Genomic DNA, 17,034 nt, shown 5'->3' with positions numbered 1-17,034 from the left:
TCTCTGTGAGACTCTGGAATCAGAAAAACCACGAAGCTTCTGAACGGGAAATCGTGTGGCAGAAGGTTCTTAATGAAAAACTCAGTTTTCTGTTCAAGAGGAGTTCTATCTTGTGCATTTGAAAGCTACTTACCACAACCTGCTTTTTATTTTATTTCTGCTGCCCTTCCTCTCTAATGGTTGGGGGCCTGGTTTGTAGAATGCTGTGCTCCTAATGGCCTTCAAGGTCTGAGTTTCCCCCAAACCCAGTGTATTCCTTCTGCATCTCCTAGCTTGGGCCTCCCCATAGTTGTATCATCGTCGATGGGTGTGATGGCTCATGGCTTGAAGCAGCTAGATGCAGGGAAAGCAATCCAAAAAGAAACCACCTGCTGAAAGGAACAAAACTTTCAATCGCTGAAGTTATGTGACTATCCCAACATATCCTCTGCAGCCCCGCTTGCCTCATAAAAATCTGGTGGGGTAGGAAAAAAGACAAACCACCTGTATTTCTAATAGTTCCCTGTTTTATTGCAATACATCAAAGTAGGTTAATATTAAGTGTTACCAACATAAAATATTGGTGACCTGTCATTTATTACATCATTGACTGATCCACCTTAAATATTTCTGTGCAATAGACTCTACATCATTGTTCTGGAGCAGAGAATCTCTTACAATGTCCTCTACAACATTGAGGACATAAATCAAAAATAAGAGAAGAGTGAGAAGAGGCAAAAAGCAGAAACCTTTTCCCCACACGCACACTTGTCAGCTTTTATACTCTAAAACAAAACAAAAAAAGTGATTACATCTAGGCCATGCAAAACTGTACAATAATATTACAATGAAAAAAAATCCCTAAAAATATATTTTTTAAAAATAAATGATATGAAACCATCATACATAAAAAGGCAGGTATAATTACTGTGAAATACCAACACTGTTTTTGGTTGTGGATTGCTTCCTCATGAGTGAAAAAAAAATTCTTATGTAGGATGGGAGCATTTATAGAATGAAGAAGACAAGGTGACAAGTCATGTGGAATTGCCTTAATGCACAACATGGTCATAGAAGTTGAAATCTACAGCATATTTGATCTCTGAAGGCCCCTTGTAGACTAGTTAGAAGCTCAGAACCCTATTCCAGGAAAAGCCTGATGACTGTGATTTTGGAATGAAACAGGCTTGTGCCCTTATTAGCCTCTAGGCACAAAGCCTTATTGCACTGGGCTAAATTTTTGTCATGAGCCTCTCAGTGACATTCACCCTGAGGCATATGCACTTCCCTAAGGGCTCCAAACAGGGCACCTGTATATGGAACGTAGGTTGGAGAGAGGTAACTTTCACACCTGTGGTGAAATGGTGTAAGGCTAAGAACATCCCATCAAGCCTGATTTCAGATTCCCAATTTCTTTATGACTTAGCAGGTGGGAAAAAGAATTTGAGGCCCTGCTTACTCCGCACTGGCTAAAAAAAAGACACAGATAATTTCCTCAAAGTCGAGACCTTTAAACTGCCACCCTGAATCCAATCACCTACCCAGGTTTGCATCATTTCAGAACAAAAACTTAGTTGTGCTCAGGGTACATCCTCTGGTGAACCTCATGCCCAAAATACATTATTGCATTCCATGCTTATCGTATGAAGACATCCTGCTGCGTTCAAATACCTGAGAGAGTAACACAAATATCAACTGTATTTCCCCCCCACTCCCCGCGCAAAACCAAAACTGCTGTTCTTAAAAAAAAAGCAGGTTAGGAACACGAAACGACACACAAATCAACTTTTAAGAAGCCAGCAAATGAGACTGATTCAGCAGTATAAAAATGGGTATTATGACAGGAATGTGTTTTGAAAATAAAAAAGTAATGATATGTATAGGTTGTGTGTGTTTAATATAGAAAAAATAACGGAGCTGTACAATCTGAGGTTCGTTTACAATCAACACCTGATTTATTGAGCCTCAAGAAATGGGCTAAAAGCGTAAAGAGGCAATGACTGAGGTGTCTGAATTAGCCCAGTTAGGGAAATAATAGCCCATGTACACAAAGGTGTCATCAAATGAGTCAGGATTCAATTAGAGACTATGAAAGTGCTTGGAGAAATGTAATCAGGTGTGCCTGGAAACTGAGCAATGCCTATCAGCAAAGCTTAACTTCACCAGCCAACCATTTCAGAGATATGTTTTCAATTCTGCCAGTGCTCAAATGTGTCCATAATGTACTTGGTATGCATCCTAGGTCAGCATGAAAAGAAACTTTTAATTTGTGAAATGGGCCAACGTTGTATAAAATGTAACTCTTGGGATGCTAATTTCTTCTCATTCTAGACAGGTGTTGTCTTGTCTAATTTTCTTTCTCAGATGGAGCAAAGATCAATTGCCACAGGACCTAGCAAGGACTTCTAAGGTAACTAATGAAGTGGATAATTGCTTGGGCCTACTGTGGATTTCAAGCCCTGGCAGCCTTAACCAGATGACCTATTTCCCACTAGTTGTATTTCAGAAATAACTAAGACCCATCTCTTCACAAGTGTATAGAACGGTGGGTGGGCATGAGTGATAATATCACAGGGTGGAAAGATGTAGAACCTTTTAGTAGCCAATGCTGAAGAAGTAGTCAATGGATTTTAAACTAGGCCTGTCCTTGTGCTCTTAGACATGCTAATTTCCTGCTCAGCAAAACTGTCAAAACTGGCCGCTATGAAATGCATTTTGCAAATCTCTTGTTTATACCTGTGACAACAAAACACACATCATCAACTTTGAGATTCTTGACAAGCCAAATTCCACAGACAGGATTAGGACACCATACGCAGTAGAAAAAAGCTTTGTGTCCCCCCACCCACCCACAACTGTTCCCCCCAGTATAAAATAGCTAAATGGTAGCTTGGGGTGTGGCAGTCCACTTAATGCAGAAGAAGACACAGACCCAACAACTAGCAGACTCAATACAGCTAGATGGTGAAAGACAACGCTCTGTTATCTCAGAGTACTTCTAAATCAGTACCTTGTATGGTAGTAGCTGACATTTTTCAGAGGGAACCTGGGAAACGCCACTAGTTGCACTTCTGTTGTTTGGTTGGAATGGTCTGATGATAGCCATGAAGTGTTACCAAAACCCAGAAGCCTAGTTTTCTAAATTCAACACACACCACCATCCAAACTCTTATCCGCTTGAGCTTGGTCACGTCATAAAGATAGTAATGATCCCAAGGATTTGAAAAAATCACATTCATCTAGTCTCAAATCGCAAACCGCACTCAACTTGTTCAAGAAGGAAAAGGAGGAGGCAAGTGGACTTTTTCTATTGTTTTGTTCTTGCCCCCTATTTGCATGTTGCACTGCTTGCTACTGTTTATTTAGGTGGTGATGGACCTCCACTGTCTGCTCTCTCCAGAGAGGAATGCTTTGCCCTGCCAAGTGCTTCTCTGTGGGATCCAACCGTCACAGTATTTCACGGCAATAATAGCACTAAACACACTAGGTCAGGCCCGGTGGGAGAGCAGGGATGACATAATAAACATCTTCGGAATAGTTGTCCTGAAACACCCGGCGTTCTAGCAAATTCTGAAGACCAACGGCACGTTATTCGCTTCAGTGAGCTAGAGCAGCAAGTTATATTTTTAAAAGATTCTATTTCAAGACCAGTGCTGTTTGAATTTGGCTGATGTAGGCTGATCAATAAAATTTGGAAAGTCAACTTACAAGCTAGTGGTTACTGGTACTAATTGGCCAGATGGGTTTGGAAACCCATTCCCAACCCTCCCAAAACTAGTTATCTCTTTGCGCTAGCTTTGGCTGCAATTACTTCAGTTTTGCTCAGGGCTGAATACTGATTCTCTGCAAAACTGCCCTTGAGCTCACTTCAGGCTTGTTGACCAGCAGATCATGAGTTTTGCTTGTACAGTGAAGCAGACAGTAGAAGAGGGAGATATAGTTAAAAAGTGAGAATTATGGCTTTAGTTCACCTACTGACAAGAAGGTAATGTTACAGAGAACATTGAGAGGATGGAATCTCCCTCCAGGCTCTTTTTATCCAGTGCCATGTTCTATATCCAGATCACATCCTCAATCCATAGATTATTTAGTATGAAAAAGGGAACAACACAAGTCTTCTTAAATTAAAGGATCTCTTAAATAGGAATCCATCTTTCGCTGCATCACAATGCTTCTTCTTTTATTATATACATATGTACTAACTCTTAATTTTGCGTATTTACTTAAACTCTACTGTAGTAAAATATGCATCATTTCTTTTTAAATCAATAAGGATTTGCTGGCAACAATCAGATTGACATTCAAATAGAGTGGTTGCTGAAAGCGTGCGTTATCTGCCCCTGCAGGGCAAATTTTGCCCCATCACCAGAGATGGGTGGGTGTTGCTGTGCTAACTCTTGAAAAAATACAATGAGATACTGTGTGCCTCAAAGCAAAATCTGGTTCTCTCTTTCAGATTCTGTTTTGGTCAGTCTAACACTACTATGTTTTGTTTGGAACAGTGGCATGGTGTGGAATATACCCATAAAAATGGAAACAGCTGTAACCCTATGAAATAAAATAGATACTAATACAAATATACCAATATCTCTTGTATACCAACCCCTCCCCCGCTCTGCCCTCCTCAAGGTTTTCTCTTGCTTGCTGCTACTTTTGAATGAGGGGGGAGCTTACGCTGCTTGTGTCAAGAGAAGACAAGATATACCCTCTTCCTCCCCTCCCTCCCCTAGTCTGCTTTTGGAGGGAAGCTGGGGGGCGATGACAGTGAGAGCAAACAGAGAGTCATGGGGACAGTAAGCTGCTGAGATGTAAAATCTGAGTGCTGAAGCAGTTCATGTGTCCCAACTTGCGTGGTCAGAGCTCTCCAGGGAGAGGCTCTTGGTCTTGTGAGGAGAGATGGGGCTGGGAGGACTGCTCAGGTTGGAGCTGTTAGAAGCTGTCGAATGCCTTGGAGAGTCAGAGTCCTGCAGCCCAAAAAATGCAAGAGAACATATCAGTGAGCGGGAGCAGAAGAGGAAGGCGTGGGTGGGCATAAGGGGAAAGGGTCACCGAGGACAAGAACGGTTTGGAACCAAGTGACTGCCCTGTTCCGACACCCCACGCCTTAGCACACTAGGGAGTGATGCCAACTGCTCTAACTTCTCAAGAGGACGCATCTCATATTGCCTCCCAAGTACAGTGGCTGGGAGGGAACAAAACACCAGAAGTTATTTTCTTGAAGTGCACCACTGAGGGCAGAGCTGGCCGGTGTCCACTTGGGGTTGGTAGGGCATATGGAAGAGAGACCAACAGTAGGTGCAGCCAGACTCCAGTTTTGTCCCCATCCTCCCTTGCAGAGTTGTACAAGGAGGAGGAAAGTTAGTAGGCAGTGCCACTACCTGGACTCCTTGTAAGGAAGAAGGCAGGGAAGTGTGGGCTAGCTGAGATTGAGATTGGTGGGGCACTGCCCCATCTGCCCAAATGAACTGGCTTCCATTGATTCAGGGCTGATTCACATTTTGCCTGCATGCAAGCAATGCTCCCAAAGATGCATAGGAACATTTGCACACAGATCATTAGCACAACACCAGACACCTGCCAGATATTAATGCATATGCTGGATGAACTTGGAAAGGCGATTAATATTTTTGTTGCTTCTAATCAGTTTAAATGTCTTCCCCCTTCCATTTGTTTTCTTTCTCTTGTTTCGTGACTTGCAGATGATTTGTCAGCGGTTTTGTACAAAGGGGATCACTCTGTGTTATTTGTTCTGACATGAACAACTCATACGGATTACTGTAGATTTTTGCAAAACACTCTGCAAAAAATACCTTAATGAAAGCATCACTTCAAGACACAGAATAATATATTGTAGGAACCGGTATCTCCACAGATAACAGCTGAAATTTGTTTTGTGCAAACTGCCGCCAAGGACAGCAGGTTCTGTCGCAATAAGAGCAGCCACTGCTGAGAAGGAGTGGCTGTATTCACAGGAAGCTTGATTCATAGAGAACTCTGCTGTGTCAATGCATCCTTGACTGCATCAATTGGCCTTAAGCTGTGGGATAACAAAGCTGCTTGTGGACTGGGCAGGGCAATGCCAGGAGTCCTCCTTTGGCAACCAGCCACCTTTACTTGGCCAGTTACTTCTTGCCCCTGTCAAAATTTACAAACTAATGTGAACCAACATTCAGCAAAAAAAAATATCAGAATATAGATTTCCTTATTGCAAAACTAGTATAATAGAATAAGGACAAAAGTCAAATTGATTTCAGTGGGAAAGTTAAGCACATGTTAAAATATTTCCAGTGAAATCAGTGAGACTTAATTTTGCCTAGATTCATGCCCTGCTTGGTTACTTGTTAGAGGCAGTAGTAATTCTCTTTGATGCACCACTATCACTTCATGTGCCAAAGGAAGAAAAATCTACAAGTGCTGCTAAAAAGTTTATTATCTAAATCCACAGCATTTCAAGTCATAGAGACTCCTGCCTTGGGGATTTCTATCGTATTTTAAATAGGAAAATACTTTTTCCCTTCAGTAAAACCTGTGGTTATTCTTCCTGGGGTCATTGTCCTGTGCAACACTTCTCTATCCTTTGTTTGACCACAGCAGAGTAAAGAACTTGGGCTCCATGGAGCAGCTTCCCCTGCCACCCCACCCCTGCCACGTTATACCCACCTCTCGCTCATAGTCCCTCGCTGGTGCATCACTGCCTTGGTCCAAACCGCCAGAGGACAAGGAGCCATCCGAAGGGGATGCCATTGGCTGACGCTTTGCTCCATAGCTACCTCCAGAGAATTCCCTCCGCAAAGCACTGCCATTTTGTGCAGATGATCCTAGGAAAGTACCCAGGGATTTAGCTACATAACAAATATGAAGGCATTAGAGCTGTACGCTCAACTAATTGTTTTCCTGAAGCTAATTTTTGTTCAACCGCCTGCTTCCGTTTCCCAGCTGCATCCTCTGTAAATTATTTACGTAACAATTATTCATCGACACCCCAACCCCACCCCCAGCACCAATCTGATTTTACACTGGGCCAAACCACCAATTATACTAAATGTGTCATTTGACTTCACGGTCTCTTGGTTGCTATTGTTTTATTTGTGTTTTATTTGTATTTCTTCAAATTAATCCCCACCAAGGACCTCAACATAATAGGCGTTTTGCATCTTTAACAAACTTCATTTCTGCAAATAAGAATTTCCTCTCATTTCCTTCCTACATTGTTGTTGTTGTTGTTTAGTCGTTTAGTCGTGTCCGACTCTTCGTGACCCCATGGACCATAGCACGCCAGGCACTCCTGTCTCGCACTGCCTCCCGCAGTTTGGTCAAACTCATGTTCGTAGCTTCGAGAACACTGTCCAACCATCTTGTCCTCTGTCGTCCCCTTCTCCTAGTGCCCTCAATCTTTCCCAACATCAGGGTCTTTTCCAAGGATTCTTCTCTTCTCATGAGGTGGCCAAAGTATTGGAGCCTCAGCTTCACGATCTGTCCTTCCAGGGAGCACTCAGAGCTGATTTCCTTAAGAATGGATAGGTTTGATCTTCTTGCAGTCCATGGGACTCTCAAGAGTCTCCTCCAGCACCATAATTCAAAAGCATCAATTCTTCGGCGATCAGCCTTCTTTATGGTCCAACTCTCACTTCCATACATCACTACTGGGAAAACCATAGCTTTAACTATACGGACCTTTGTCGGCAAGGTGATGTCTCTGCTTTTTAAGATGCTGTCTAGGTTTGTCATTGCTTTTCTCCCAAGAAGCAGGCGTCTTTTAATTTCGTGACTGCTGTCACCATCTGCAGTGATCAAGGAGCCCAAGAAAGTAAAATCTCTCACTGCCTCCATTTCTTCCCCTTCTATTTGCCAGGAGGTGATGGGACCAGTGGCCATGATCTTGGTTTTTTTGATGTTGAGCTTCAGACCATATTTTGCGCTCTCCTCTTTCACCCTCATTAAAAGGTTCTTTAATTCCTCCTCGCTTTCTGCCATCAAGGTTGTGTCATCTGCATATCTGAGGTTGTTGATATTTCTTCCAGCAATCTTAATTCCGGCTTGGGATTCATCTAGTCCAGCCTTTCGCATGATGAATTCTGCATATAAGTTAAATAAGCAGGGAGACAATATACAACCTTGTCGTACTCCTTTCCCAATTTTGAACCAATCAGTTGTTCCATATCCAGTTCTAACTGTAGCTTCTTGTCCCACATAGAGATTTCTCAGGAGACAGATGAGGTGATCAGGCACTCCCATTTCTTTAAGAACTTGCCATAGTTTGCTGTGGTCGACACAGTCAAAGGCTTTTGCATAGTCAATGAAGCAGAAGTAGACGTTTTTCTGGAACTCTCTAGCTTTCTCCATAATCCAGCGCATGTTTGCTATTTGGTCTCTGGTTCCTCTGCCCCTTCGAAATCCAGCTTGCACTTCTGGGAGTTCTCGATCCACATACTGCCTAAGCCTGCCTTGTAGAATTTTAAGCATAACCTTGCTAGCGTGTGAAATGAGCGCAATTGTGCGGTAGTTGGAGCATTCTTTGGCACTGCCCTTCTTTGGAATCGGGATGTAGACTGATCTTCTCCAATCCTCTGGCCATTGCTGAGTTTTCCAAACTTGCTGGCATATTGGGTGTAGCACCTTAACAGCATCATCTTTTAAAATTTTAAACAGTTCAGCTGGAATATCATCACTTCCACTGGCCTTGTTATTAGCAATGCTTTCTAAGGCCCATGTCCTTCCTACATACTATGTATCAAATAAAAACTATTCTATTTACTTGGGTATTCAGTGGTCTTCAGTTACTTTTATTTGACTGCTACTCTTGCTATTGTGTTGGAATGTCGGTTTTCAATGAGAGTCTTATCGGCTGTGTTCTGCTAGATGTTAATATTGTTTTATGAGAAAAAACAGTTGTAAGGTGCCTTGAAGTCTATGATTGGAAGGCAGGAGTCAAAGTATTTGAAACAAACAATATTCCCAATATGTTTTTCCGGTACTGGACATGTGCCAGATTTGGGTTGGTGTTGGTGTTACCAACACAAGCAGGGGACCATGCCAGCACCGGAGAGTTTCAAAAGTCACTTGTGAAAGCATGTTTCTTTGCCCTCCCTCCCCAGCCCAGGTTGCACTGCCTATATGCAGTCACTTGTATATACGTGGATGGACTCTGCATTATGTGTCCAAGATAAGGTGCAGCAACTTACTTGCCGCCAAACCACTGCTAGCACTCATGGAGCGTCCGGGTTCAGTGCGGGATTTCGTGATTGATGGAATACTGACAGAACCGCTAAACATGGTCCGACTTTCCTGAGGTCGAAGGTTCTGCAACAGAAACGAACAAAGAGAAACAGAAAAGAGGCAAAATTCATTTACAGTGCAAATACCAAGGTTATCAAACTACAGTCCAAGCAAATGGTCAAACATTGCCTTGGGTCTCCAGGTTATCTAGATGGCAAGTAGGCAAGATTGCAGAGGTTACTGTCTATAAATAAGCACTGTGGATGGAACCACACAGAATGCCAGCAGCAGCAGCTGCAAAATGCTAATTTATATGTGGCAGTAAGTAGCCAAATCTGCAAGGTCTGATATTTTCTTAGGAATTTGAAACCTATCACACACCCTAGTGTAATGTCTTCAATGTTAACAGTCCCCATGGATGCTGCATACAGCTAAGCAATGTAGCCAGAGACTAGATGCTATACAGCACCTGCTCCAATTATTTACTATCAACATGGATTTTTGCATCTCCCAGTTCTCCCTCTCTCTTTACTACATTTCAAGATTCTTCAGCTCTCAATGACTTTTCTGAAACACATTGGGTAGAAAAAGAATAGGCACTGAATTTAACCCCAGGACAACCCTTTCAGAGGGTTGGAATGCTTCAGACACTAACAATCCGTACAAGGTTAGATTACTGCAATATGCTGCCTCTGAAGAAGGCTGCCTCTGAAGATGGTTCAGAAACTTCAGCTGGTGCAGAATTTGGCGGCCAGGTTGCTCACTGGTGCAAGATGGTTTGAGCATATTACACCATTCCTGGCCTGACTGCACTGGGTTCTAATTAGTTTCCCAGTTCAAAGTGCTGGTTTTGACCTATAAAGCCTTAAACGGCTCAGAACTGCAAGACCTCAAGGATAGCCTCTCCCCATATAAACTGACCTGGACCCTGTGATCATCATCTGAGGCTCTTCTTTGTGTACCTCCTCCTCAAGAGGTTAGGAGGGTGGCAACACAGGAACGGGCCTTCTCTGCAGTGGTTCCTCTTTTGTGGAATGCTCTCCCTAGGGAGGCTCACCTGGCGCCTGGTTTGTTTCAATTTTTTCCTTGTTTTTATTATGCCTTTTGTGGTTTTATTCTGTATTTTTATGCTATGAACTGCCCTGAGATATTTGGATGGAGTGTGGTATACAAATTTAATAAATAATAATAATAATTTTTATACAGGCCTTGAAAGATACACTTGTTATCTGTTGCTTATTTCAATACCTCCTGATTATTTCAATTACATTGTGTTTCATTATTGCACTGATTGGCTTGTTGCTTTGTGAACTTGTAAACATATAACGGTGAAGTGACAATATTTAAAAACCCAATTTAAAGGTTACTGTGAGTTTCAAGTTACATGATTGCCACTTAGTGAAGCTATTTTTTTTGAGAGGCAGGATAAAAATATATTAAATAAATAAAATTAAAATAATAATTTTTCAGGAATTATATTTCATTGCTTTTTTGCTTTGTTTTTCAACACATCAATAATAAGCACATCTAAAATTAGTACTCTGCATGCATTCAAAATTCAGAAATGCAGTCTTATAATTCATTAAAATCATTTGGGCTTATTGCTTGGTTGGTCTTTAACAGATAGCCACAGCTTATTTGATTACAGTATATTATTATTTATTTGATTATATTCAACTATCCCCTGTACAAAATTGGAATAAATGGCATATTTTAAGGATGCATGAAATAAAAGGTTTTTCTGAGTTTGAGTTGGTGATCTAGGATACATTTTGTTGTTGTTTCATATAACACATGATTCTATAATGCATGCTTCTACCATTAATCTATTGCATTTCTGCTTTTCTGTTTATGCAATGCACCAATTAGCATCTGACTGTCATAAAGAGCTAGGTAATCTTAATTATTGTTTTCTGCTTCTCTCATTGAACAGTTTGTTTGCCACCTCTACACTGTGTGTAAATGATCCCACTTCTCAATTAAAAGATTAAAGGTCAGTTCCTTGCTTCCCCAAGTCACATTAACAATGTAATCAACAACTCTGGGTATCCTCCTGGTAGGAGAAAACAAAATATGGTTACAGGATGAAGTTGACTGCTAGAAAGCTTTCAACTCATTCACTACCCACCCAAGCTATCCAGTAAGCAGTGAATCTGATACAGGCTGCAACAATATGCATTTCACAGAAGCTGCAACACTGGCTACACCAAACAAATGCTAATGGAATGAAAATGAAAATAGATACTGATCATGACACATGAAATTCAGTACCCTGATGTCCATCTGTCCGTCTGTTGCTTAGCTACTTCCTAACTGTGTCTCTCATTTTTCCAAAGCTGAGTGCAGAAGAGAGACTGGAAATGCCAATCTTTCATGTCAGAAAACAGGAATCTGACAGTTTAGTCAACAGATAACAAACACGCTTATCTGGAAAGTACACTAACTTAAAGTAACAGAATCCAGGACAGGGATATAGAACGAACAGCCGGGACTGAGAGATGGTTCAATTTCTAATGGCTCCTATTGAATTATATGGGCAACATAACAATTTGGGATATTGCAAGGAGGAATGATTCTAGACTTTATTCATATGAACTCTGGAGGATGAGGGGAAGAGTCCATGTGCATTGATATGTAGAGTAAAAGAAGAAGCTTGCAAGCCCATCCCCTTCACTCAGAACGATGGGCATTTATGATGGTGATGATGACAGCAACAACGGCAATTTATTTCTTACACCTTGCCCATCTGACTGGGTTGGCCAAACCACTCTGTGTGGCTTCCAACAAAAGTACAGAGGGAATGGGGAGAGAGAAAAACCATCAAGCATTAAAAGTGTCCCGAAGGAGGGCTGATTCCAAATGTCTATGAAAGGAGTTGTTTAACTCTGACATCTGATGGGCAGGTGTTCCACAGGGTGCATGCGACTACCAAGAAGATCTTCTTCTGCCTGGTTCCCTGTAACCTCATTTCTTGCAATGAGGGAACCGTCAGAAGGCTCTTGGAGCTGGAACTCAGTGTCTGGGCTGAGTGATGGGGGTGAAGATGCTCCTTCAGGTATATTGGGCCGAGGTCGTTTAGGGCTTTAAAGGCCAGCACCAACATTTTGAATTGTGCTTGGAAAAGTACTGGGAGCCAATGTAGATCTTTTCGGATTGGTGTTATATGGTCATGGTGGCCACTCCCAGTCACCGGTCTGGCAGCCACATTCTGGATTAATTGTAGTTTCTGAGTCACCTTCAAAAGTAACCCCACGTAGAGTGCATTGTAGTAGTCCAAGCAGAAAATAAGCAGAGCATGTGCCACTCTGGCGAGACAGTCTGTGGGAGGTAGGGTCTCAGCTGGTGTACTAGATGGAGTTGGTAAACAGCCACCCTGGACACAGAGTTGACTTGCACCTCTATGGACAGCTGTGGGTCCAAAGTGACCCCCAGGCTATGAACCTGGTCCTTTAAGGGCTGAGTAACCCTATTTGGCTAGTATATCTAATCAACTGTATAAATGGGTTTTGTTAGGCTGCCATCCTTTAAAGAATTACAGAGCAATTTAAAGATGACAGGATACAAATGTTTTATAATCCAGATGAAGTAGTTCTAATGACCACAATCAATTTTAAAACAAGGTGGAGGCAACTAATACAGCTGCAGGTATATGAGAAAGATACACTCATTTTATTTGACTAAAAGGCAGAGTCCATCTAATTCTTAGGTGCTCTTTACCTCAAACAAATGCTTCACTGCCCTTTTCCTAAACATTTGTATAACTCACTGCTAAGATCAGAGAACTGAGAAAGAAAATCCATGGTTGCTCAAAACAGCAGTTAGGAAATGGTAGTGAAGCTTAACCCTATAGCATCTCCTTTAAAATACCGATGTTATTTTTTTAACAGACCAAACAAATCTTCAGAGCAAATACATCTCAATGGAAAAAAATAATTTTTTATTTATTTATAATAACAATTTATATATCCTGTATTTCTGTCAGCAGGACTGAAATGTCATTCTTTTGAAAGGTAGAAAATATAAATTTGATTGCAGTTCACTGAGTGGAACTTTTAACTTCAGAAAAGAGAAGTGATTTATTTAACAGCCACCAAATGTAAGATGCTTTCTTGGAAAATATAGTTTGGTCCGTCAGTTAGGGAAACAATCTTGTTTACAGGCTAGCCCTTAAAGAATTTGCAGTAAAACTAGTATAAGTTCACATATTGGCTGGAGAATTAGGTGAGCTGCATGTGAAAGAACACAAACGGTAACAAACCTGAAGCTCTGCCACTTGCTCAGCCTTACTGATCTATTTGGGATTGGAGAGATTTGAGAGACACCTCCCTTTAGACCAGGATTGTTAGGCCACAAATAAAAAACATTTTTATGAAGTACTTGACAGAGCAAGAGCCTACTTCTACAGACCTAACTAGAAATAAGAGGAGGCACGGCCTCCTGCTCCCTGAAATGGCGCCCCCATTTCTCCAGTCCTGCTTTATCAGGAACTCCCTTCCCTTCCCGAATCCACAAGGTGCAGGAGTTCTGTGTCCTCTCTTTCAATCCCAGCTCAAATTCCATCTCCCAGTTAAGTCTCTGCCTTATATAAGTCTGCACATAGATATGCCTCCATCTCTTCTATCTTCCCTCTGCTACCCCCGCAAAGTTGGAATGTAGACTGCAAACTCCTCGAGGCAGGGCAAAGGGTTTTCTTTTTGTTAGCGGACCCTGTATAGCAGCATGTACATGGGTAGTGTGGCAGAAGTCATGTAAATCAGATCAGACTGATGTTTCTATTAAGCGGACAGAATTGTATTATCATACTGAAATGCAGAATTCCAACACTATACACAAGGTTACCTCTAATACATAGGCCTCAATCAAGTCCCCTCTGAATCGATTAATCTCAGTGGACAATGGGACTGTGGGGAGGCATGCGCAATGTACTGAACATGTTTTAGGACACCAGTCTCCTCACTGTGGGTCCTTTGAACTGGGAAACTCATGTGAAATTCTCTGGTGAATTTTAGTGGGATTGCAAAAGTTGTGAATACTTAGCAATTTTGAGAAAAGGTCAAGGACTTCTACTTTGGTAGTTGCCCAAGTTCACACCCCTGATTTGGGGGTTACAAAGAAATGTGAATGAAGGGAAGCAAAAGGAAAAAAGAAAGACCCAGACACAAATGAAGCCAACTGCAAAGCTGAAATCTTGCCAGATGTTAGCCAGGCCAAAAAAGAAGGAACACCACACAGTGTTAGTAGCAGGAACACCTGGCTGAACAATTCATACCCTTATATTCATAAAGGCTGGTGTACGAGGGACAGAGCGTAGAGGTGGGGAATATGCACGGTTTATGGAATCACGGGAGAGGAAATTTTCAGCTGAGTTAACAGTCATGTGATAGACGTGCTCGAAGTTGCTTGGAGAAGAGATGAGATGGGAGTGATGATGAGAGGGTGGATAAGGGGAGCTTGGCTATCAAAGACAAGAGAGATACAGAGAACGAGACAGAGAGAGAGACAGAGACAGAGAAAGAGACAGAGAAAGAGAGATAATGAGGGAGGTTTTCTGTGATCTTAGGAATACAAATCATGGAGCATATGCTCATTAAAAATGAGGCTTGTAAATCAACAGGCATATTTATCATCTGCATACTGCCTGACCCATTTCCAGAGACTGCTTTTGTACATACACAACCACAATCACCATCGTATTTTAAAATCTCGCTCTCCAAAGTAATCATTACTATCTTGAAGAGAGTGAGCAGTGGCATGTGAACTGCAGTCTAGCATATGCCCTTCTCCTGCCTTCAGACATTGACGTGTACTACAAACATCACAGTTAATTCTTCCCTCCTGGCTCACCTTTGATCAAATCCTGTCCCCTCCTTCCCCCTACCACCTGTGAACCTGTGGAGCTTCACTGGAAACACAGCCTGCTTGAATTAGCAAAGGACTGAAAAAGGCATGATGTGTTTAGTGACTTCTATGATGACATCACACCTTGGGTGGTGCAGGTAGGTCAGGCTGCAGAGGCTTTCCTCTCACAGTCCCATCAGACACACACAAGTGGGCTTAACATACATGGTATACAAAGGACCAGACATTCTCACACAGCCAATTCAATCCCACGAGAATATGTGATGTACATATTCCACTGCACAAAGGAAAAAAAAATGTTTTGTATCTAAGTCATACTCAGAACAGACCCTTTTTCAAGCTACAGATTTAAGTTAGTCATGGGTTAGGCTTTGGCCAAGTCAAGGACTTCATGTACCTTCATGTACCAACAAAGTAGATGTTGTATTATTATCCATTGAGTACACCTCCCAGATTTATGTGGTCTAGTTTTTGAATAACGTTTGCTTTTATGAATCTATAGCTTTTTCTCTTTTCCCCTTTCCTGTCATTCCCCTTTGTTAACAAAAAGAAAAAGTGTGAACATAACAAAAAGAAAGACAATTACACAGGTAAACTAAAACCCTGGATAGCTGCTGCCAATCAGTGTAGACAATACTGAGCTAGATAGACCAAATGTCCAACTCAGTATAAAGCACCTCCTGATATTCCTTATGTATTTCTATATCTATATATAAATGTATTGTAAGCCTTGTAGATAATACATAATTTAAAAGTTTACCCTGCAAAATAAGCTCCATCTAGTGGTAAAAAGCTAGGTGCTTAAGTGTATGGGGTTTTTCTTTTTCTTAAAAAAAGAACAAGACTGCCTTTAAAACTATCTTAGAAAAATAAGGAAGAAGAAGAAGAGTTTGGATTGAAATCCCGCTTTATCACTACCCGAAGGAGTCTCAAAGCAGCTAACAATCTCCTTTCCCCTCCCCCCCCCAACAAACACTCTGTGAGGTGGGTGGGGCTGAGAGACTTCAAAGAAGTGTGACTAGCCCAAAGTCACCCAGCAGCTGCATGTGGAGCTTTCCCTGAATTCATTTGTAAGAAAGAAGCAAATGGAACATAACCCAAAGAGACCCAAGATCTGACACAAAATTAACAGTGAAATCCCATACATGTCTACACAGAAGCAAGTCTGACTGAACTCAATGTGACTGATGATCATTGGACTAAAACAGTCAGACAAATTACAGTGGTACCTCGGTTTAAGTACACAATTGGTTCCGGAAGTCTGTACTTAAACTGAAGCGTACTTAACCTGAAGCGAACTTTTCCATTGAAAGTAATGGAAAGTGGATTAATCCGTTCCAGACGGGTCCACGGAGTACTTAAACTGAAAGTACTCAAACCGAAGCGTACTTAAACCGAGGTATGACTGTAATAGCAATTTTCATTATCACCTCTTGCAAAGATACAATAATCTCACATATCTTGATGCAGCTAATCTTCCTAAGAAGCGCCACTTTTAGTAGGCATCCCCACCACTGGGAAGCAACAGCCCTGTTTCAGAATGGTGCAGTAGAAAGCATCCTTCACTCAGTGTGCTGGGGACAGCTATACTAGAACAAAAATACGGCAATATAAAATCCAGGCCTCCCTCCCTAGCATGGTACTCTTCAGGCAAAGGAAAAAATATAGCTGGTGGCAAATTCCTACTCCCATTTTCTTATTAATAAACGAAACAAATGCAAACATTTGATTGCACGGAAACACAGTACCGGGGGAGGTTACTAATGTTTTTGGCGCTATCCTCCTTCGTGTACCAATCATCCAAACATCTAGATACTCGGTTGGGGGGGGGGAGAACCCTGAATGTACACCCTTGTTTACTAGAGCATTCGCAAGCACATCAGTTTCCCTACATGTACCCTCAAATGTAGATCATGTTCTATTTTCAGTGTTTTTCACATAAGAGGGAAATCCTGTAGGAGATTTTGCTTAAGGACCAGC

The 17,034-nt window shown here is 41.7% G+C and overlaps 1 protein-coding gene across 5 annotated transcripts in view; it reads right to left on the bottom strand.

Moving 5' to 3' along the window:
* Positions 1-488: 488 nt before the first annotated feature.
* CDC42BPA (CDC42 binding protein kinase alpha) overlaps positions 489-17,034 on the bottom strand; it is a 163,508-nt gene continuing 146,962 nt past the window's right edge. For 4 of the 5 annotated variants that reach the window (XM_088666624.1, XM_035111467.3, XM_035111468.3 and 1 more), the window contains 3 exons: positions 9,162-9,279; positions 6,640-6,797; positions 489-4,943 (listed from right to left, as the gene is read on the bottom strand). In XM_088666624.1, coding sequence (XP_088522750.1) covers positions 4,812-4,943; positions 6,640-6,797; positions 9,162-9,279 — 408 coding nt within the window. In that variant the 3' untranslated portion in view covers positions 489-4,811. Of the gene's footprint in view, positions 4,944-6,639; positions 6,798-9,161; positions 9,280-14,464; positions 14,651-17,034 lie in introns of all 5 variants that reach the window. The other variant, XM_088666627.1, reaches the window with a different exon arrangement.

This window comes from Zootoca vivipara, chromosome 3 (assembly GCF_965207765.1).
Source record: "Zootoca vivipara chromosome 3, rZooViv2.hap1.1, whole genome shotgun sequence".
In the NCBI taxonomy this organism is placed as follows: domain Eukaryota; kingdom Metazoa; phylum Chordata; class Lepidosauria; order Squamata; family Lacertidae; genus Zootoca; species Zootoca vivipara.
This window is presented reverse-complemented; position numbering and strand designations above follow the sequence as displayed.